At 55.2% G+C, this 22,040-nt stretch overlaps 1 protein-coding gene across 1 annotated transcript; it reads left to right on the top strand.

Annotated features, from left to right (window-relative positions):
- The first annotated feature begins 7,444 nt into the window (after window positions 1-7,444).
- SHD (Src homology 2 domain containing transforming protein D) lies at window positions 7,445-15,048 on the top strand. The gene is made up of 7 exons (XM_070413890.1): window positions 7,445-7,772; window positions 8,328-8,645; window positions 10,653-10,758; window positions 10,837-11,025; window positions 12,207-12,330; window positions 13,410-13,529; window positions 14,576-15,048. The coding sequence occupies exons 2-7, from the start codon at window positions 8,358-8,360 to the stop codon at window positions 14,793-14,795; spliced, it is 1,047 nt and encodes a 348-aa protein (XP_070269991.1). The 5' UTR covers window positions 7,445-7,772; window positions 8,328-8,357; the 3' UTR covers window positions 14,796-15,048.
- The last annotated feature ends 6,992 nt before the right edge of the window (window positions 15,049-22,040 follow it).

The following is a 22,040-nucleotide window of genomic DNA, read 5'->3' on the forward strand; positions in this document are numbered from 1 at the left end:
CCCTACTGGAGTTTGAGCCCCCAACCCAGGCCTGTGCCCTGATTGGAAATCAAACCCTGAACTCCTGGTTCATAAGTCGATGCTCAACCATTGAGCCACACTAGCCGGGCTTGATTCATTCTTTCAGACTGTTTCCTGTACTTCTGTCATTCTTGATCCACCGTAATTTTTGCCCTGTGCGTGCACCATTACTGTTATTTACTTACTATAATTATTAACCTAACTCCATTCCAACACATGGCTTAATAAACTACAGTCCATGCAACACCTGGCCCATGGCCTGTTTTTGTAAATAAAGTTTTATTGGCACACTGGCTTGCACATTTGTGTTCATATCATGCATGGATGGCTGCTTCCACTCTCCAGTGGCAGAGTTGAGCAGTTACAACTGACACTCCATGGCCTCAAAGCCAACATGTTTTTTTGTTTGTTTTTTTTAAAAATATATTTTATTGATTTTTTACAGAGAGGAAGGGAGAGGGATAGAGAGTTAGAAACATCGATGAGAGAAACATCGATCAGCTGCCTCCTGCACACCCCCCACTGGGGATGTGCCCGCAACCAAGGTACATGCCCTTGACCGGAATTGAACCTGGGACCCCTCGGTCCGCAGGCTGACGCTCTATCCACTGAGCCAAACCAGTTACGGCAAAGCCAACATGTTTATAGAAAAAATTTGCTGGCCCGTTAGGGTCACTCCTCAACTCAGCTGCCCACAGCCTCCAGGGGAGGGTGGCCAAGAAATCCCTTTCCCAGTGTCTAAGCTCTCACTGTCCCTGCCACTCTGCTGGCCGCGGTCATCTCTAGGGAAGGGACCAGCTTCCTTCGCCTCCGTGTGACCCGGTGGATGGGGTACCCAGAGTCCATTTAATGAGTAACAACATCAGCTAACGTTGGTGCAGCACTTAGCATGGGCCACACCTTGTGCTAAGCTCGTTATACAAACTCACGTGTTTAGTTTCCCAGTGCAAGTGTATTAACCCATTTGCGCATTCAAACAATATTTATTGAGCATCCACTATATGCCCAGCTCTGTTTCAGGCACTGGCGCTACAGCAGGTGAAGAAAAACAGTCTCCACTCATTAAGGTGACGCTCTTGTTGGAAGATGGGGAATAATAGAGTAAACATAACTAAATGTAATAATGAAATAAAAATAAGATAAATGGGTACTAGAGGTGGTGGTAATGATGATGGAAAAAAAGCAAGGTAAGAAAGTTCTGAGAGCCTTAGCTGTTTTGGCTCAGTGGATAGAGCGTCGGCCTGCGGACTAAAGGGTCCCGGGTTCGATTCCGGTCAAGGGCACATGCCTGGGTTGCGGGCTCGAACCCCAGTACGGGGCCTGCAGGAGGCAGCAGATTGATGATTCTCTCTCATCATTGATGTTTCTGTCTCTCTCTCCCTCTCCCTTCCTCTCTGAAATCAACAAAAATATATTTTTAAAAAGTTCTGAGAGGGTGCCTTAAGGAGGTGTATTTTCTGCCCGTTCCTCCCTGTATGAGTTATCTAGTGCTGCATAACAGATGACCCAAGTTAGCAGCTAAAAACACAGGAACCTGACGTGTTTTTGCTGGGTTCTCTGCTTCAGGGTCTCATGGCTGTAACTGAGATGTCAGCCAGGGCTGGGGTCTCCTCCGAAGGCCCGATGGGAACAGGTCTGCTTCCAAGCTTCCTCACGTGGTTGCCCAGTTCCTTGCCACGGACCTACCACTGGCTCTATCAGACCAGCAGAGGAGAGTCTCCTGAAGTGACATCACCTTCGCAGGTTCCGCTGATGAGAAGCCAGCCCCAGGTCCCAGCCACATGCAAGGGGAGGGGCCTGCACATGGGTGTCCATCAGGGGCCATTGGGGCTGCCAGACCCCCATCCACAGTGAGCTTGCAAGGGGAGGTGTCATGTTGATGAGTGTGTCCCCAGCAGCTAAGACCATCCAGGCACTTAGTAGGTGTTCAGAAATGTTTGTAGCCTGACTGAGTGGGTGTCTCCCATTTCATAGTGAGGGAATCGAGGCCCAGGGAGGCCTTGGTTCCGCCTGCGCTCCGCCACCACTCGCCAGCCCTCCCCCTGCCACTGGTAGTGCTTCATTAATTTCTTTTCCCTCCTGGCTTTTACATGTCTTTCTCCCTGTGATCTGGGAGCAGCTTTGCTCTTGACCCCCAATTCCCTTGTGGGGGTTCCCAGGACCCAGTGAGCAGAGGATGGGATCTGTCGTGTGTGCAGACCCTCCTGGGCCTCTGCCTGTCCCCCCTTCTCCTCCCTCCCTCCCTTCTCCTCCCCTGGAGCCACCACACACACTTGTTATCTGGAGGCTACCCTTCCCCCATCACTGCTGACAGTCCTGCTTCCCAGGAGCTCTGTCTGTCATCTGGTTCTCGGGAGCTGTCAGGCTTCATCCAGAATCTCTATCAACTTCCCTGGGAACTGCCTGGCTGAGCACATCAGAGGGACAGGCAGGGGTGGCCGCCCCTCCTGCTGGAGCCCACTCCTACCTGAGCCTGTGTCTCACACAGCAGAGGAGGGGCTGCCGTCACCCTAGGCAGGCCCTGCACCAAACTCCCTCCACACCCGGGCCTGCTGCCCACTCCCTGGACACATGCTCCATTGCTGCCCCATTTTACAGAGGAGGGGAGACTCCCAGGCTCAGCCAGTGAAGCGCAAGGCCTGGGTTTAAAACTAAGGCTCCGCCCTGGCCGGTGTGGCTCGGTTGGTTGGAGCATCGTCCTGTACACGGAAAGGTGGCAGGTTGATTCCGTCAGGGCGCATGCCCAGGTTGCTGGCTCACTCCCTGGTTGGGGCATGTGCTTCAGGCCTTTCCATGGCTGAGTAATAGTCAGTGCACGGCATGAGCAGGTGCTCACCATGTGCTTAGAGTGGATGGGACCTCAGGAAGGAGCTGGGGGGCGGGTGGGGGAGGCCTGGCTGGGGGCTGTTCCTGCCCCTGTTCCCGCTGGATCAAGTCTGGAGTGGCGATGGGAGCCAAAGCAGCAGGACAGAAGGGACAAGGCAGGGACGCTCACTGCTGATCTGAGGGAGGAGGTGTGACCCTGCTTTAGGAGTTCCCAGTCTGACAGGGGAGACAATCTTTGCTCCCAGAAGCTCCTAGACGCAGGTCTCTCTGTCTCTCCCTTCCTCTCCCTAAAGTAAAAAATACTGCGAGGCTCCAAGGCTGCTTTGGTCACCATGCTCTGTTGAAGGGAGCCCCCGGGGGCTGGGCTGTGTCACCACAATCAGGTTGGAGACTCGTGATGACAGGGCTGTGCCTCTCCTATCAGACTGGGCCCCTGGAGGAAGGCTATGTCTCCTCCATTAGAAAGTGCATATTTCTCCCATCAGATGGGAACCTCAAAGGGCAGGACAGGGGTATGTCTCCATCAGAGGCAGGGCCATGTGTCTCATCAGCTTAGAAGCCCCTGGAGTCAGAGCCATGCCTCTGCCATCACACTGGGTGCTTCCAGAGGGCCGACCGTGTCTCCCTGTCAGAGCCTATGAAGGCATGCACGATCCACCAGGCCTCTCCCTTCAGACTGCGTTAAGAAAGGCAGTCTGAGTCTAGGAGCTTCTGGGAGCGAAGATTGTCTCCCCTGTCAGACTGGGAGCTCCTAAAGCAGGGTCACACCTCCTCCCTCAGATCAGCAGTGAGCGTCCCTGCCTTGTCCCTTCTGTCCTGCTGCTTTGGCTCCCATCGCCACTCCAGACTTGATCCAGCGGGAACAGGGGCAGGAACAGCCCCCAGCCAGGCCTCCCCCACCCGCCCCCCAGCTCCTTCCTGAGGTCCCATCCACTCTAAGCACATGGTGAGCACCTGCTCATGCCGTGCACTGACTATTACTCAGCCATGGAAAGGACTGAAGCACCGACACAGGCCACAGGGGTGAGCCTTGAGGAGCCAGGTGTGAAAGGCCACAGGGTGTGAGTCCATTTATGTGAAATGTCCAGCACAGCAAACCCTCAGGAACGAAAAGTAGGTTCGTGGATGCCATGGAATAGAGATTTGGGAGAATAAGGGGTTACTGCTAAATTTGGGGTGATAAAATGTTCAGGAATTAGATAGTGGAGAGCGTTACGCAATCTTCTGAACATACTAAAATCCACGCAAGTATACACTTTAAACGGGTAAATATAGGGTATGTGGATTATATCTTTTTAAAAAGTGCCCACTCGCCCTGGCCAGTGTGGCTCGGTGTTATCCGGTGCACCAAAGGGTTGTCCCTTAGATTCCTGGTCAGGGCACATACCCAGGCTATGGGCTCAGTTCACATTGGGGGAGGGGAGGAGGCAGCGGGTTGATGTTCCACATCAACTTAGGGCTGCTCTCACATCGATGTTTCTCTCTCTAAAAATAATTATTTAAAAATAAAAATAAAAAGTGCCCCAAACAGTGCCAGGCAATAAGTGCTCAACAGAGGTGAGCTGTTACCTTCCCATAGAAAAGATGGGAGAACACTCCAAATCACTGCCCAAGGTCAGGCAGGCTGAGCCCCACCCGGGAGGAGCCCTATTGAACCGCCTGGGGGTGGAGCTGGGGGAAGGGAGGATACCAGACCACCCACCTTCTTGCCTCTGTCCTGTAGGGCCCCCTCCAAGCATCGCTCCATGGCTCCCTGGTCTCCAATCAGAAAGCCAAAACCCAAGAGGTTATGTGGCTTCACAGGTCATACCTCAAGGTCACAGGATGCCCAGCCCGGCTCTCCTGTCCCCCTCCTCCAACTCCTCCCCACCCGCTTCCCCGCTCCCTGCCTGGCGGTGGAGGGGCAGCCCCAGGAGAAGCCAGCTCAAAAGCACAGGAAAGTCAAATGCCGTTTGATTTCGCCTGCGGGGCCTCTCATTGCTATTCCTGACACAAACTGTAATTAGAAGGCCCTTTCAAATATTTATACCTCAGACGCCGGGTGTTTACTCGCCAGGGTGAGGACTCCGATTTGATGAGATCTGTCATCAGCTCAGCCCTGAGCCGAGCCTGGAATTGCCTGGCGGCGGACAGAAAACAGGACAATTACCCGCTGTGCTCCCCAGCGGTCCCCAGGGATGCTGCCTGATCAGAGTGGGCATGTTGGGGTTGGGAGGCTGAATGGATGTGCTTCTGGAGGGAGGACTGGGTTCAACAGGTTTGTGTTGGGTGACACAGCCAAAGCGAGAAAGAGGAGGACACAGGGAAGCAAGCCCCTGCTGCTGTTAGAGGCTTTGCCTTGTCAGCTGTGGACCTCAGTGTTCCCATCTGGAAAATGGGGCTAGCAGTGGAGAGGAGACGGAGAGCCACTGATTCCGTGAAGAGACTCTAGTGGGTCTCTAATGCCACCCCAAGCCAGGCCATATCCTGGCGTCCAGGGAGAAATGAGCTGCGGGGTCCTGCTCCCTCCCCATGCCTCAGTTTCCCCACCAGGAAAAAATGGCTCTCCCTCGGGCAGTCCTTCCTCTAGCTCTTTGGGGGTTTCCTATCAGAAGTCCCATATTTTAAGCCACGAAAGCAAAGTGCAGAAGCATAGACATAGCCCTAGCCCCACTGTTCTTCCCAGGGGCAGCGAATAAGTAACCAGGCAAACAATGGGTTCCTGCTGCCTGTCACTACTCGAGCCAATGAAGCAGAGACAGAGTTGAGTCACGGCCTCCTTTTTCTCTCCTTTTTACCCTCCCCTGAGCCCAACCAAGGGGCACACCTGACCCTCCTCCTCCTCCTCCTCCTCCTCCCCCTCCCCCTCCCCCTCCCCCTCCCCCTCCCCCCTCCTCCTCCCCCTCCCCCTCCTTCTCCTCCCTCTCCTCCCTGGGAAATCTGCTGAGCAAGGCGCCTGGAAGAGGGCATGTGTGTCTCCCCTTTACAGTAGCCACAGAAACCTGCTCTGCACCCACCATGAGCCAGTTGCTTATATAGTAAAAGTACAAAGGAGAAGTAGGCAAAAGGGCCGTTCACAGATGTGCAAGAGGACTAGGGGTCTTCAAAGGGCTGAGTGATATGCAGGGGCTGGGGTTACCCAGGGAAATAGCCAAAAGGAGTGCCAGATGGGCAGTTAACAGGTACAGGCTGGAGGTCTGCAAAGGCCTGCAGGTGTGCAAAAGGGCTGGGGACCCTCAAAGGGCTGGCGGTTCCGGTTTCTGCACAAAGTTGTTCATCTTTCCATGAGAACAGGCAGCTCCAAGTGGGGAGGAAGGGCGGCGTCTCCGTCTCCGGGTCAGCTCCAGCCCGGGTGGAATGTGCCTTCTTTCATCAGAATAAAACCATCACGGTGAACAGAGCAGGATTAATGTTCCTCACAGTACTAGCTGGTTCCCCAAATTCTACTGCTGCCCCTTTCCATCGCCCTAGCCCCACTGCTCTTCCCAGGGGCAGCTCACAGCACCGTCAGCTCTGACTTCGGGTCCTCCCTCCCCTCCGCGCCATAGGCACCTGCCCAGCCTGGGGGGCTGGGATCCCACCCTTCCTGACCACCCTCTCTCACTCCAGTATTAGGGGACTGAGCAATCCATTATGGGGAACGAAGGCAAATGTGTTGGCTCTGGAAGTGGCCGCTCTCCCTCCCCCAAACCTCTAGTGTCCTCGTCCCCAGACACTGCAGCTGCCGCCAGGCCCAGCAGACCCCTCATTTCTGTCCCTCTCCCTGCCCCCTCCCCAGAAGCCACAAAGGGACAGATGCTGAGGACACTCGCCAGGCAGATACCATCTCCCTTACCCTGCCCAGCTGCCCCAGCCCTCTCCCCATCCTGCCATTAGTCCCCCTGGGGAGTCCTGGGGGGGGGGGGGGGGAGCCGATCCCCGGCGTTGCTTCCCTCTCTCTTCCTCTGTGTCAGCCTCGCTGCGGTGACCCCTGCGACAATCCCCACACCCCCATCTCCGGGTCAGCTTCGCCGCCAGACCCTGGTCCAATTTGAACGCCCAGTCGTGGTGGTCACTCTCACCCCCTCTGCTGGTCAACCCGCCCTGTCTCGTGGTCAAGTCCAGCCCCCCATTTCCCGGCCAATTTCCACCGCCCTCTCCCCCAACCCGCCCGTGCGCCTCTCACTGTCCTGAAGGTCAGCGCCTGTCGGCTCCCGCCCGCCTCTGCCCTCCGGGTCAGTGTCCGGCTCCCGCGGCGCCGCGACTCCTGCCTCGCACCCCCTCCCTCCGTGGCCGCGGCTCCCTCCCTCCCCAGAACGGAAGGTCCAGGCACCTCGGAGGGGACGCGGGAGGGGGAGGGAGGGGGCAGCCGCGGAGCGGGAGGCGGAGAACCCTTAGCCTCGCTGCCCCCAACACGGCGCGCGGCTGGCAGGGACCGGAGCGCCCGCCTGCGCGCCCCTCCCCGGAGTCCCACCTCCCGGCCGCGCGCCGGCGGCGGTAAAGTCTCCGAAAACGCGAAGGGGCTCTGCGGGGTTTATTTCCCTTTGTGCCGCGGGCGGGGCCGCATCGGGCGGCGGGGCTGGGGGCCGGGGGCCGGGGGCTCCCCCGGAGCAGAGGGCAGCGCCGCAGGAGGCACACCGCGTCGGGGTCAAGGTCCCGGCGGCCCAACTTTGGGCGGGGCGCGCGCCCCGGGGGAGCCCGCCCGCTGCGCCGCGAACCCAGGCGCCCCGTCTGAGCGGGGCTGGGGCGTCCGCAGGCGGCGCTTTCCTCGACCCCTGGGCCCCGGGGAGGGATCCCGGCGCTTCCCGGGCGCCTGGTGGCCGAGGTGCACGCGGGGACCGCGCCGCCCGCAGGAGCTCCACGCGTTCCCGCGGATGCCCCTCGCCTTGGCCGGACGACCTCGCGCTCGGCGTTCGGGGCCCTGCGGAGCACCCCCTTCCCCCGTGGCCTTCCAGAGCCGGGCTCAGGTGGGCTTTGCGTCTCCGCCCCCTCCGTCTCCTTTTTCTCTCCTTTTCACCCTCTCCTGAGCCCAGCCAAGGGGCACACCTGACCCCCCTCCTCCCCTTCCCTCCTCCTCCCCTTCCCTCCTCCTCCCCCTTCCCTCCTCCCCTTCCCCTTCCCCATCCCCTTCCCTCCTCCTCATCCTCTCCCCCTCCTCCCCCTCCTCCCCCTCCTCCTTCCTCTTCCCTCCTCCCCCTTCCCTCCTCCTCCTCCTCCTCCTCCCCTTCCCTCCTCCTCCTCCCCTTCCCTCCTCCTCCTCCTCTCCCTGCCTTCATCCTCCCCCTTCCTTCCTCCTCCTCCTCCTCCTCCTCTCCCCCCTCCTCCTCCTCTTCCTCCTCCCTCCTCCTCCCCCTTCCCTCCTCCCCTTCCCCTTCCCCATCCCCTTCCCTCCTCCTCCTCCTCTCCCCCTCCTCCTCCTCCTCCTCCTCCTCCTCCCTCCTCCTCCCCCTCCTCCCCCTCCTCCCCGGGGAATCTGCTGAGGAAGGCGCCCGGAAGAGGGCATGTGTGTCTCCCCTTTACAGTAGCCAGGTGTTGGGGTGACGCGGGCCCAAATGGCCAAGTGGCTACGGGACTACCTGAGCTTTGGCGGTCGGAGGCCCCCTCCGCAGCCACCCACTCCCGACTACACGGAAAGCGACATCCTGCGGGCCTACCTGGAACAGAAGAACCTGGACTTCGAGGACCCTTATGAGGACGCGGACAGCCGCCTGGAGCCAGACCCTGCGGGCCCCGGGGACTCCAAGTACGACTCCCCCAAGCACCGGCTCATCAAGGTGGAGGCAGCCGACATGGCCGAGGTGGCCAGAGCCAAGGTCTTGCTGGGCAGTGCAGGGGCGGAGGTGCGTGGCCCTAAGAGACTGGGCGGGGAGGACCAGGCTGGGCCCTGGACTTGGGGAGCATGTTGAATGTGCGACCGCAGACACTCCCCAGCCCTTCACCTGCTGGGCGAAGTTTGATGTCTGCCCCTTTGCAGCGCACAGTGCTGGTCCACCCACCTCTCTGATGGCCCTGCATTGTCCTCGCCCCTGATTTCCCTCTCCAGGCCCCTCCCCCAGCGTCCTTCCTCTGGGCAGCTGGAGGAAGCTTTCTAAAACAGACCTGAGCAATTCGCTCCCCTACTGGGCACTAAAACATCCTCACCACTACTCCCTGAACTGCCTGTGTTATTATTCCCATTTAACAGACCTGGAAACTGAGGCTCACAGAAACGTATAGAAGCAATTTGCCTGTGGTCACGGTCTAACTCCAGACCTGCCTCCAGTGCCCATGATTTTTGTAGTATTTTTCTTTTTCTTTTTTAAATATATATTTTAAATTGATTTCAGACGAAGGGAGAGGGAAAGAGAGATAGAAACATCAATGATGAGAGAGAATCATTGATCAGCTGCCTCCTGCATGCCCCCTATTGGGGATCGGGCCCACAACCCTGGCGTGTGCCTTGAATAGGAATCCAACTGTGACCTCCTGGTTCATAGGTTGACCTTCAACCACTGAGCCACGCCGGCGGGGCTATAGTATTTTTCTTAGAGGATCACTGCAAACCCTCAGTGGAAACAGAGAAGGATTTGGGGAGGATTAGGAGAGACTGTGTTGGGTTGATGGTACAGAGAAAGGGAGTAGGAGGCAGGGACTCGGACAACCTGGGATCAAAACCTGCCTCTTACCAGCTCTGTGACCCTGAGCAAGTGACTTACCCGCTCTGTGCCTTGGTTTCCTCCTCTGTAAAATGGGGATAATGTGTCTACGGAATGTTGATATGACAAGTAAGTATATAACAAGCATTTAGAACAGTGCTGGCAGCTGATAAACTCTAAAATTATTGAAGTCCTCGTCAGTCTGGCTCAGTGGAGAGGGTGTTGGCCAGAGGACTGGAGTCTCGGGTTTAATTCCGGTCTCGGGCATGTATCTCAGTTGCAGGTTCAGGCACATGTGAGTGGGACGCATCCAATGGATGAGTCTCTCACATGGATGTTTCTCTGTCTGTCTGTCCCCTTCCCTTCCACTCTAAAAGCAATGGAAAAAAGCATCCTTGGGTGAGGATTAACAAAAAAAACTGCCCTACCCCTGACTGCTCTGGTTTGGTGGATAGAGCGTCGGCCTGCGGATTGAAAAGTCCCAGGTTCGATTCGGATCAAGAGCATGTACCTTGATTGCGGGCACATCCCCAGTAGGGGGTGTGCAGGAGGCAGCTGATCGATGTTTCTCTCTCATCGATGTTTCTAACTCTCTATCCCTCTCCCTTCCTCTCTTTAAAAAAAAAACCCTGCCCTAGCCGGGTTCAGACTAAAGGGTCCCCCAGGTTTGATTCCCGCCAAGGGCACAGCCCAGATTGCGGGCTAGATTCCCCCAGTAGGGGGCGTGCAGGAGGCAGCCAATTAATGATTCTCTCTCATCATTGATGTTTCTATCTCTGTCTCCCTTCCTCTCTAAAATCAATGAAAATACAGTGGGGCCTTGACTTATGAGTGTCCCGACTAACGAGTTTTTTGAGATACCAGCTGTCTCTCGGCCGATTTTTTTGCATTGAGTTGACAGAATAATTTGAGTTAACGAGCTCCTTAATGAGCTCGGTCTCGGAACGAATTAAACTCGTAAGTCAAGGCCCCACTGTATATATAAAAAAATGATCAAAGGAAGGAGGTGAGGGGGTCTGTCGGGAAGGATCAGAACTGCATGAAGAAAGGGAGTAGGGGAAGCTGGCATCTTTCTTGCAAACATTCCTGGGTGGTAGCGGAGACTCCCTCCTCCCCCAGAAAAGAGAACTGCTGAAAGGGGGTGTGTCAGAGGGCTCAGAGGGGGCAGGGCGTATCCAGAGCCACCTGGTGTCCCTTTCCTTCTCTCCCCAGTCAGAAGTTGACACCGAGTACTCGGACCCCTTTGATGCCCAGCCTCATCCGCCACCCCCAGATGATGGCTACATGGAACCCTATGATGCCCAGCGGGTCGTGAGTGGTGAGTGAGCAGGGCTTGGGGGAGGATGACCTGGTCCCAGGTGGGAGTGGGATCTGACCAGTGTCCTTGGCCTCCCAGAACTGCCTTGTAGGGCAGTGCAGCTGTATGACACTCCCTATGAGGAGCAGGATGGGGAGCCAGGAGACAGGCCTTTTTCAGGGCAAAGGCCTGGACAGAGCCGGCAGCCCCAGGAAGATGAAAGGCCAGCGGATGAGTATGATCAGCCCTGGGAGTGGAAGAAAGACCACATCTCCAAGGCATTTGCAGGTGCTTCTCCAACCCAGGCACTCTCAATGCTTGAGTCCCTCTATTTTCTGCTCTGGTCACATCCCCTGTTTCAACTTACAAAGTGGACCCCAATTATCTGCCACTTTGGTGGCATGTTAATTCTCACTAAAGTGTGAATGACTAATAGCCATAAATTTCTCTTCCCAGAAGAAACTATCTTCCTTGGAAACAGGAACACCTTGTAGAGTGCAATAGGACCTACTTACTCTGCTCAGTATAGTGAAGGGGAAGGCTTTGACCTGGGTTTGTGTCACTTACTTGGGCAAATCATTTTATCTCCCTAAGTCTGTTTCCTTACCTGTAAAATGGGGGTCATCATGGTATCCACAGAATAGGGTGCTTGGAAATTGAGTGCTATAAAGTGCTCAATTACATAGGAGTTGTTGGGGGAGAGAGTAGCATTTCTTAGCAGCTGTCATCAGGTAGACTTGGGTAAGCTTGGACAAGCCTCTGAATCTCAGTTTCCTCTCCTATAAAAGGAGTAACAATAAGGTCAGCTTTAAGAAATAAAATAGCCCTAGCTGGTTTGGCTCAGTGGATAGAATGTCAGCCTGCGGACTGAAGGGTCCCAGGTTCGATTCTGGTCAAGGGCACATGCCTGGGTTTTGGGCTTGATCCTCAGTAGGGGACATGCAGGAGGCAGCCGATCAATGATTATCTCTCATCATTGATGTTTCTATTTCTCTTTCCCTCTCCCTCTCTGAAATCAATAAAGATATATTAAAAGAAAGAAAGAAAGAAAATAACTTGGACCAGGAAGAGTTGTGAGAACCCAACTTTGCCCCATATGTTGTAAGACTGGGAGGGGAATTTGAGCTCAGTGCCTCAGTTTACTTGTCTGTATAATGGGGAGTTGTTATCTAGTTCTGTGATTTGCCGGGAATGGGACAGAACTTCCAACCCACCCTTTTAGCTACGCCCCCTGCTCTCTGATTTGTCACTCATGAAGCTGCCCCGCCCTTCTCTGCCACTAGACTTGCGGATGACCACACCCTTCTGAAAGTCAATTGGTCGTTCCTTTACCAATTCGGCCCCAGCCCCTCCTCTTCTGGATTCCATTGGTACCGCCTTCCTACTGAAATTCCATTGGCGGGCCCCCACCCCTTCCTCCCAGGCAGGTTGGACTTAAACCTTTGCTCTCCAACCCTCCCCCCCTTCAGTGCAGTTTGACAGTCCCGAGTGGGAAAGGACCCCAGGCTCGGCCAAGGAGCTCCGGAAACCCCCACCCAGAAGCCCCCATCTCGCAGAGCGTGTGGACCCTGCCCTGCCCCTGGAGAAACAGCCGTGAGTGGGGAAACAAGATGGAGGGCCTGGGTCGCATCCCTCCTGGCCCCATACAGCTACAGATCCACCGGACTAGGGGAGCTGGTTCATGCACTCATTCATTTCATTCATTTCTTCAACTACTCTTCCTCGGGCGCCAGCGCCTGCTGTGTGCCAGACCGTCTAGCTAGGACCTAGCTGCTAGGTGCAAAGCAGGATCAGATGGAGTCTCCACTCCCTCTGGCATCAGACTCAGGGTTCGGATCCCTGCTCTGTATCTCCTGGCGACAGGATCTGAGCCTGTCACTTATCTGGGCCTTAAGCTGAAACCCCCCAAGATGGTGCCTGGCTCAACCAGAGTAAAGGGGGGATTTCCTCCCTCCGCTTGAGTGGGGCGCATAAGCCTGAGAACGAAGAGCCAGAGAGATTCTCACCCCCAGGACAGGCCTGGGGTAAAACTGGGGAGAACAGGATTGTGAAGAGGCACAGGCTGGGCGGGTGAGGGTCTTCTCTGTGTCCCTCCAGCCCGGGAGCCCTGAGGGACTCCCTAAGCCCCCACCCAGGTCCGAGCCCCGTGGCTGTGTTCATCACAGTCGTTCCCAAACCTTGCAGGTGGGCGATACCAACCTGGCTACTTAACACTGACGCACAGGAGAAACGTTTATTCTCTTCAGTTTTCTTTCAATACAAACAACCACGAAGTCCCTGATGCGCATCCCTCTCTGACACCTTGCTTGCAGCTGCTACCTCTCTTTGCACACGTTAAAGAAAAATGCTAAGTGAAGAGCGGTCCAGGTGGGTGGGGATACAGGATGGAGCAAATCTTGTGAGAGTGATAAGCAAGTGATTCAAGTTGGGGAATTAGGGCGGGGCTGAGTTATCCAGCCGGGGAGGCTAAGGTCAAGGTCAGGTGGAGCGGCTCCACCCTGGCCTGGGCTCTGCCGCCTCCCCGGGGGAAACAGGCTCCTCTTGAGAAACCCAAGGGAGTTTTTCTCTTCATTGCCTGGGGGCCAGAAGCCCTTTAACCACTGTGCCTGCGCCAGACCCCCAGTGTGTGTGAAGGGGGGTGGCCCTTCCTGAGACGTCTGCCCCCACACCAGGTGGTTTCACGGGCCTCTGAGCCGGGCAGACGCCGAGAACCTCCTCTTGCTCTGCAAGGAAGGCAGCTACCTCGTGCGGCTCAGCGAGACCAGCCCCCAAGACTGCTCCCTGTCCCTCAGGTGAGACCCCGCCTCCTGGAGGTCACAGGACTGCATGCGGCATGTTTTCAGGTTTGAGCAGAGGGGTGTACCTCCAGCAGCCAGGGGGCTGGGCTTTCAGGCCCAGGGGTGGGACTTATGGGACCTATCGGTGGGACCTCCAGGGAGACCTACGGAGAATGAGCTCCCTGTCACAGGAGGTATGCAAGAAGATGGCGTGGACGCCACACGGGAGATCTGGGACTTGGGTGAGATGGAGAAGCAGATGTCAGTTTTCTGTGGACCCCCCAGTCCAAAAGTTAAAGTATATTCACTGTGTCTGTCCCGGGGCTGGAGTCTGAGTGGCCCTCTGGGCATTCGAGTTTGAGACCCTGGCGCTACGTGCTTCTCTGCCTAAGCTCCGAGGTGTGTCTGAGCATACGGCACTCCTAAGATCCTCTAGGCATCTGAGCGTGAGATCCCTAAAAGCCCAAGGTTGAAGAGGCCTTTGGAGGCTGGTTCAAATCCTGCCTCTACCACTTTCTAGCTGTGTGACCTTAGCTCATTTACTCACCTTCTCTGGGCCTTGGTTTCCTCATTTATGAAAGGATAATAGCATGGATTTCATGGTAATACTGCAATGATTAAATGGAAAAAAATACATGAAAAAATGTTGGGAATAGTGCCCCAGAAACAGGAAGTACCTGAATCATATTAATGATGTGGATAAAATGATTCCCAGGTTCTACATCATTCCACCCACCCGAGACAGAGAAAGGAAAGAGACCCCAGACTGGGGGTTAACTAGTGGGGAGGTCAGGTGGGGTGGCACCAGGGGTCAGGAGGTTTGGAGAGAAAGTCAGTTCATGTTTCAGGGGAGGGGCTATCCCCTGGCAGGGCCTCCTCCACCAGCATAGAAGGTATTCCTGCTGCGGAGCAAGCCAACGCCTTGGCACCAACTGGCTGTTTAACAGAAATATCTGGGGACACCAGTGCCCGGGTTCCAGGAGCAGTGATGGGGTGGCCTCAGGGCTGGAGAGCCTGCTGGGGGCTGGGGTGCTCACGGCCCCTGTGATGCTGTTCCCCAGAAGCAGCCAGGGCTTCCTGCATCTGAAGTTTGCGTGGACACGAGAGAACCAGTTGGTGCTGGGCCAGCACAGCGGCCCCTTCGCCAGTGTGCCCGAGCTGGTGCTCCACTACAGCTCGCGCCCGCTGCCCGTGCAGGGCGCCGAGCACCTGGCCCTGCTGTACCCGGTGGTCACGCAGAGCCCCTGCCCCGGAGCCTCTGCCCCCGGCCCTGCTCCGTGAGGCTGATTCGCTCCAGTCCTGGAGGAGATGAGAGGGAAAGGTTCCTGGTCGGCCAGGCTCTCCGGCTGCATCGGGGCTGCCCTCTCAGCCCCCTTCTGGGTCCTAGGGCCCAAGATTGTAAGAAAGTCCTCCTCCAATCCAGAAAATAAATAAGTTATTGTGTGTTTCAAGTGTCCTTTCTGGGAGGCTGGGACCCCAGCCACTGGGAAGGATGAAAAAGATGGACCCTTGGAGGGAGAAGGGGGTCCCCAGCTCCTCGTTTCGCAGAAAGAGCTGGGATTGGAGCCTGAATGGCTCACAGGCAGGGACCAAAACTCAGAAAGCTGTAGTCAGCGGAGTCCCGCAGATAAAAAAGATAAAGAAACCCAGAGAGGGCTCTCAGGCCAGCCCCACCCCTACCCGTTTTCCCCTCCCCATTGGGGCGGGCGGCTGAGGCCTGATGCTGCTGGCTGAAAGGACATCTGTCCCCATGGAAACGGCAGGAGTGGGGGAGGGGAGCTGGGCCCAGCTGGTGTCACTTCAAGGTGACTGTTGGGCAGGAGACCCAGGAGGCTGATAAGTGCCAGGGAGTCCTTCTCCCCCCCCCCCCCCCACCCCCCCATCTCCGAGCTGCCTGGGGGGTACCAGCTGGGGAGAGGGACTTCCAGCCCTGGGCACTGTGTGGAGGCTGGGGGTGTCGCTTCTCTGTTAATTGGACATGTCCCTCCACGGACGAGATGGGAGCCCCCTTGCCATATGGACTGACTTCTCAGCCATCTCTGGGGCTCCAGAGGACCCCTTGAATCTTTCTAGCACCCCCAAATTGCCACAAACTCTGGCTTTGCTTTCTTCATGAGCCTTTATGGGGTTTTCTGGGGACAAGGGAGAGGTCCAGGGTCAAAGAAGTAGGACAGGGGTCTCAGGAGGGGCTGCTGGACTCCCGAGACCAGTCACATCCCGTGTAGCCACTGGCGGGTCTTGTCTGAGTCCCCGGGGTTCTGACTCCTCTTCCCACTTTAAGGACCCGTCTTGGCCGTGGCTGCCCAGAGAAGCCTGGGCCAGGAGAGGCTCTGCCTGTAGAAGTGGGGTGACGGGCTGGGGCTGGGGCAAGGTTTGGGGGCCAGATGCCACCGAGGGTTGGGGATGGGGAAACACGGTGGAATGGAAGGTACGGCCCTGCTGGTCCTCCCTGGGGATGTCCAGCCCCTTCCCCTCCACAGGCCTTGCCTCCGTCCTCTTTGGGACCCGCTGGGCAGCAGAGGGTGTTGCTGTAGAGGGATGACAAAGACCCAGAGGGGACAGCCAGCCCAGCCGGTGTGGCTCCGTGGTTGAGCGTCAACCTATGAACCAAGGGGTGGTGGTTTGATTCCCGGTCAGGGCACATGTCCAGGTTGTGGGCTTGGTCCCCAGTGGGGGGTGTGCAGGAGCCAGCTGATTAATGATTCTCTCGCGTCATTGATGTTTCTCTCTCCCTTTACCTTCCTCTCTGAAATCAATAAAAATACATATATTTAAAAAGAAGAAAATAAAGAAGGGACAATCAGTTAAGAGAGCCTGGCTTTTCTTCAGCTCACCTCCGGGGGCTTTGTCTCTGCTTCTGAAGAGCATGGATGGACAGGGCAGCCTTCTCCACCTCTTACCCTCTTTTCAGCCCTCAGCCCTCCCTCCCTCCTTCCAGAAGTGGGAGGTGGGGGGACAGTCCATGCTTGTGAAGGGCTGCAGTTCCCACCTACGCCCCTCGGAGAAGGGTCCAGAACCATCTGCCCTGGCGTGACTACCTGCGCCCTCACCTGCGTCCTTGAGGCAGGAGCCCCAAAGCCAGGTGCCCAGCCTGATACAGCCAAGGTCATGACCCCGGCCTCCAGCAGCATGAAGAGGCCTGGGGTGAAAGGGCAGGAGGTGGGTGAGACACACTCGGCAGGGGTGGCGCAGGAGGGACCCCAGGTGAGGCTCCCCTGGGAAGCCAGGGGTCTGGTTCGTTGGGTAGCAGGCCTCCTGCGGAGGAGAAACCTCTGTCTCAGGGCCCAGCCTCCCACCCCGGTGGGAACTCTGGTCCCTGGGCCTGCCGTGCTATTGGACTCTGGGCAGGTGCCGACTCTAAACCTGTTTCCTCTTCTGAGAAAAGGACACACATTCCTGTCTGGCTGGGTTGCTGTGGATTTTTTCATCATGAGCTCCATGGGGTCACAGGCTTCAATCACCCTCACGGTGACCTCCGTCACCCCGCTCACCAGGGGTCAAGTCCCCGCCCCAGGTCACACAGCAGTGAATGGCGGAGCAGGGACATGCTTCCAGGTCTGTGCAGTTGGCATGACCCCAGCCAAAGGCTCCTGCTGCTGCACCTGAACCTCCATCTTCAGGTCCTAAGGTCGGCAGTGGTGCCTGGGGGCTGTGAGACAGCTGTGCGGGGCGGGAAAGCCACTGTGAGGACGGGGACCTGCGCCAACTCGTTCCCTTGCAGCTGCCAACAGCTCACAGCCTGGTGCCTCTGCTCATTGGTGATTGGCCCCCTCATCACTGGAGGGGTCAGGGGTGCCAGGACAGCCAGAGTCCACTGCCCTGGAGGCAGGCAGTGGGCGGTCCTGCCAGCTGACGGGGAATGGGCATCTCTGTCTGAGAGGGGCTGGGAGCCAGGGCGGTGCTGCACTGTCTGATAGGGGCTGGGCATGGGCCCGAGGCCATCAGAAACCACCAGAGAGCAGAGCCCTGGCGAGGCGGCTTGGGTCTCCTGCGCCTGCTCCAGGGTCAGCCCAGGAGGCCGTCCTGTGCAGAGTGGGGAGTGTGTGAGCCGGGCTGGAGGGAAAGCCGCTGCTGCGCTGGCTTGTGTGTGTCACAGGCATGACTTGGATCTCTCTGCGCCTAAGCTTTTCCGTCTGCAAAACAAGGCAGCTGCCTTTGCTGGTCTGGAAAGCTCCCTCCAGCTTTGAGTCAGTGACTTTCAGTTCTGGGTTCTAGAATTCTCTGGTCTACTCAGACTGCAGACTTCTAAGCGTCTCTTTATTTAAAGTGTTTGCCATAGTGCAGTTCTAAGATTCTAGAACCGTCCATTCCTTTATTTCAGGGTTTCTCGACGGTTTATTATTGTCACCCCTCCCCTCAGGAGTCTTTTTAAAAAATCTTAATTTCTTCCCCCATGAAATTTTAATACCACAGATATACTGTAAATCTATTTGTGCATTAAGTGCATATTTATGGTTTATACATAGAAAAGATAAAATTTTCTTTGCTCCCCAAGAACCGATTTTTGCCTCTTTAGGGAGTGATCTGCCCCAGTGAGAACATACACTTCAGTTCTTTTTATTTTTTTAAGTCTGCAGTGTCCATTTGGTTCATTGGTGTTTACTTTTAATTGAATTTGTTGGGGTGGCATTGGGTAATGAAGTTATATAGGTTTTCAGGTATATGATTCTATAATACATCATCTGTATATTGCAGTGTGTTCACCACCCCTTATAAGCTATAGTTCTGAGAGCTGAGAATTTTATAGCCCTAGGATTCTAGAACGGCAAGATTCTATGTTGTGCTTCGAGATTCTAGAATTGTCCCAGGTGCAGCGGAACTGTGTACATAGCTGACGAAAAGACACCTTCTAGAGAATCGACGGCAGCCTTGTTCATGAGAGCCAAGGCCCGGAGCTGCCCACGTGCCCATCAGTAGAAATCGGGCCGAGAAATGGCAGTGGGGTCACATGTTGGGATACTCTACCACATGCACCGACATGAATGAGTCTTCCAGACACATGGAGTAAAAGAAATCAGATGCAAAAAAGAATACACTCTATGGTTCCATTTAAATAAAATAGAAAACCAGCAAAATGGATCTATGCTGCTAGAAATCAAGATAGTGTTGTGGGGGGGAGGGGGGGCAGGGGGCAGCTGTGAAGGCCGTGAGTGTGGTATCTAGTGGCCTGGAAAAGTAGTTCCTTTGTAAAGAGAGAAGAGTTCACTTTATTATTTTTAAATATGTTCTTTATTGATTTCAGAGAGGAAGGGAGAGAGAGAGAGAGAAACATCAATGATTAGAGAGAATCATTGATTGGCTGCCTCCTGCACGCCCTTCACTGGGGATCGAGCCCATTTCCAGGGCATGTGCCCTTGACCGGAATCGAACCTGGGACCCTTCAGTCCGCAGGCCAACAACACTCTATCCACCGAGCCAAACCGGCTCGGGCTGGAATTGTTTTTAATAAAAACTCCAGAATTATATGTACTTAAGAGTTTATGATTGTGATATTCTGGACCTGGGTTCAGCAAACTATACAGCCTGCTGATCAAATTCAGCCCATTGCCTGTTTCTTCAAATAAAGTCCTTTTTATATTTTTTATTTTATACTTTAAAATATTTTATTAATTTAAAATTTGCCTACAGTGAAATGCATAAATCTTAAATGTATAATTCAATAAGTGCTTACAAAATGTATTCACACATATAAACAACATATCAATCTAAATATAGAATGTTTCAATCTGCAGAAAGTTCCCTGTACATACCACCCCCATAGATGATCACTGTTTTCATTTATATCATTTAAAGTTCTTTTTTTATTGATTTGAGAGAGAAAGGAAGGAAGAGGGGGAGAGAGAAAAACATTGATTAGCTGCCTCCTGCACAGCCCCCACTGGGGATTGAGCCCACAACCCTGTCAGGTGACCAGGAATGGAATTGTGAAGTCTCAACGCAACCAACTGAGCCACACCAGCCAGGGCTCAAAGTTTTATTGGAACCCAGCGCCGCCATTAGCCTACTGTCCTCTACAGGGGTTACAGAGGCAGAGCAGAGTGGCTGCAACAGAGACCCCCTGGTTCACAAAACAAACTATTTACTAGATTGCCCTTTACAGAAAAAGTTTGCCAGAGCCCTGTTCTAGAGTTGTAAGTTTCAGCATGCCTTTGGTTCTGTGATTTATAATTTGATGTTCTTGGCATTTGGAGGATTTCTGTTCCTAAAAATCTGATTTGAATTTAGAGCTTATGTTTCCAGCTGTTTGAAATTCTAGTCTTAAGATTCTGGAAGTCCCAAGTCCCTGCCTCTTCTCCCCACTTGCTCTCACACCTGTCCACCAGGAGCTGTGCTCCATCGCCCTTGGCCTCCACCAATTCAGGAATCTCCATGGTTGCCCAGCACAAGTAGTTCCCATTGTTGTTGATAGTCACACGGTCCAGCTGCAGCGAGATTGCCAGGTGGTCGCCAGAAGAGTCATCCCTGAGGCTCTCAGACCTCCAGGCTGAGGTTGCTGTTGGCGATGTATGGTGGGCACAAGGTAACACTGTCCTGGGTCCACTCAACAAGGAGCTGCTCCCAGGCCTGAGACTGTGCCACCTGACAGGTCAAGGTCACCTGGCTGTCCTGCCTCCCCTGCAGCAACATGGGCCTCTGTTGCACACTCAGGCCTGTGGCTCCTTCCAGGCTGGGAAGCAGAAGAGGTGAGTGAGGCCTTTCTCAGTGTGTCAGTGTGTGTGTGTGTGTGTGTGTGTACACGTGCGGTCTTACTCCCAGAGCCCCTCACTGTGGTGAGGCAGTAAGAGGTTTGAACCTTGCTGTCTGTATGATCTTTTGCAGGCTCACTTCTTCTTGCTGAGCTACAGTGGCCTCATCTGTGAAATGACTATAACTCTCTCAGCACTTGTGAAATTTCAAGATGGACTTTATGACATGCCCAGCTCTCAGCCACACAAACGTCGCTTTGTATGTGCCAGGCCCTGTTCTGGACACTGTGGACACAGACACAGAGGTGACAGAGACAGACAAAAATCCCACCCTCGGGCAGCTGATGGCCCAGGGCAGAGAGAGACACAGGAAGTCGTGAAATAAGAATAATAATGGAGGAAAGGAAGAGGGAGTGGCAATAGGGGATAAGGATGAGGTGAGAATCTACTTGTTGAGGGTGGTCAAGGAAGGCCTCTCAGGGGAGGTGACATTTGAGCCAGGGTCTGAATGGTAAAAAGAGAGAAGAAGAGGGCTGATTAGAAAGAGAGTTTGCTTTTGGCACCTGTTAGATCCTCCAGAAGGGGTGAGTTTACATTAAGCTCCTGGCATTTGAGACACAATTGCAGCTGAGAATAGAGAGATGAAATCCAGGGAAGTGTTTCAGACAGAGGGAACAGCATGTGCAAAGTCCCAGAGGAGAGATCAAGCTTGGTGTGCTGGGAAAAAAACAAAAAGAGACAAGCCAGTGGGCGGCCAAGGGGGAGGGAGGGAAGGCCGCGGGGGTGATGTGGTGATGAGAGGCCAGTGAGGCCAGGTCACGCAAGGCTGGTATGTAGGTTTTGGTTGAATTTTATCCTAAGGGCCCCCTCTGAGGACCCTTGCTAGACCCCTTCAACTCTCCTAAGGTTCTGAGTATCAGAGAGAGACAGGCCTTATTTGGCAGAGCAGAGAGACTAAGGTTTAGAGGAGCTTTGAGCGGAAGGGGTAGGCAGCTGGAGTGGTGGACAACAGAAGGGGGTGCAGAGGGGAGAGAGGCCCAAGGAGGACCAGGGCTGTGCCCATGGACCCCATTCCTGCCCCATCGGGCCTTCCTCTCCTGGCTGGCACCCACCACCACCTCTATCCCTCTCATGTGACAGACTTCCTTCCGCAATCTCTGCCCCAGACACAGAGGCAGGTGTGTCAGCTGGGCAGGCAGCAGACGTCTGGGGAACAATGCTGCAGGGGGCTCCATTCCCAGCCACCTTTTGCCTCAGTTTCTCGAAGTTTATTTTATTTTATTTTATTTGAAAGGCATCTGCATATGTGAGTGGGAATGTGTCCCAGTGAGTGGAGATCTTTCTGGAAGACTATATATAAACACACCTGGCGGCGCGAGGGGGGGGGGGGCGGGGCGGGGGGGGGGGATTGGAAGGGCAGGTGATGCCGCAGTGGGCAGTGGGGCATGGGGACGGGGAGCAGTGGAGGTGGAAGAGCAGAATCCAGATCTCGGAGGGAAAGAAGGCATGGAAGCCAGAACGTCCGCTGGGCAAAGACCTTGGCTTTTCAGTAAATGCAAGGCTGTGAGTCGTCAGGGGCCAGATCTCGGGGGCCAGTTCTCGGTGGAACTCCAGCGTGAGCAGCAGTGTGGGTGATCCCGTGGGGAGACTGAGGCCCCGGGAGGACTCGGATGGGCTCTAGGTCACAGGGCAGGGCTTGGGGTCGAACCCAGACGTCCTATCTCCCAGCTCCAGGCTCCCTTCCGCTCAGCCATCACCGCCAATTACCAACGTCACCGAGTGCGTCCCAGGTTCGGGGGTGCGGGGTTGGCGGTGGGTGGGTGGGTGAGCGATTAGGGGT

Source organism: Myotis yumanensis, unplaced genomic scaffold (genome assembly GCF_028538775.1).
Source record: "Myotis yumanensis isolate MYYU_CA2020_CCGP unplaced genomic scaffold, mMyoYum1.0.hap1 SCAF_5, whole genome shotgun sequence".
Taxonomy (NCBI): Eukaryota; Metazoa; Chordata; class Mammalia; order Chiroptera; family Vespertilionidae; genus Myotis; species Myotis yumanensis.

What these genes read in the sequence shown, in the direction of transcription:
- SHD (XM_070413890.1), top strand. Translation starts at nt 8,358, where the DNA reads ATGGCCAAGTGGCTACGGGACTACCTGAGCTTTGGCGGTCGGAGGCCC. An exon ending in CATCTCCAAGGCATTTGCAG is followed by an intron (nt 11,026 to 12,206) that starts GTGCTTCTCCAA and finishes CCCCCCCTTCAG; the next exon opens with TGCAGTTTGACAGTCCCGAG. An exon ending in CTGCCCCTGGAGAAACAGCC is followed by an intron (nt 12,331 to 13,409) that starts GTGAGTGGGGAA and finishes CCCCCACACCAG; the next exon opens with GTGGTTTCACGGGCCTCTGA.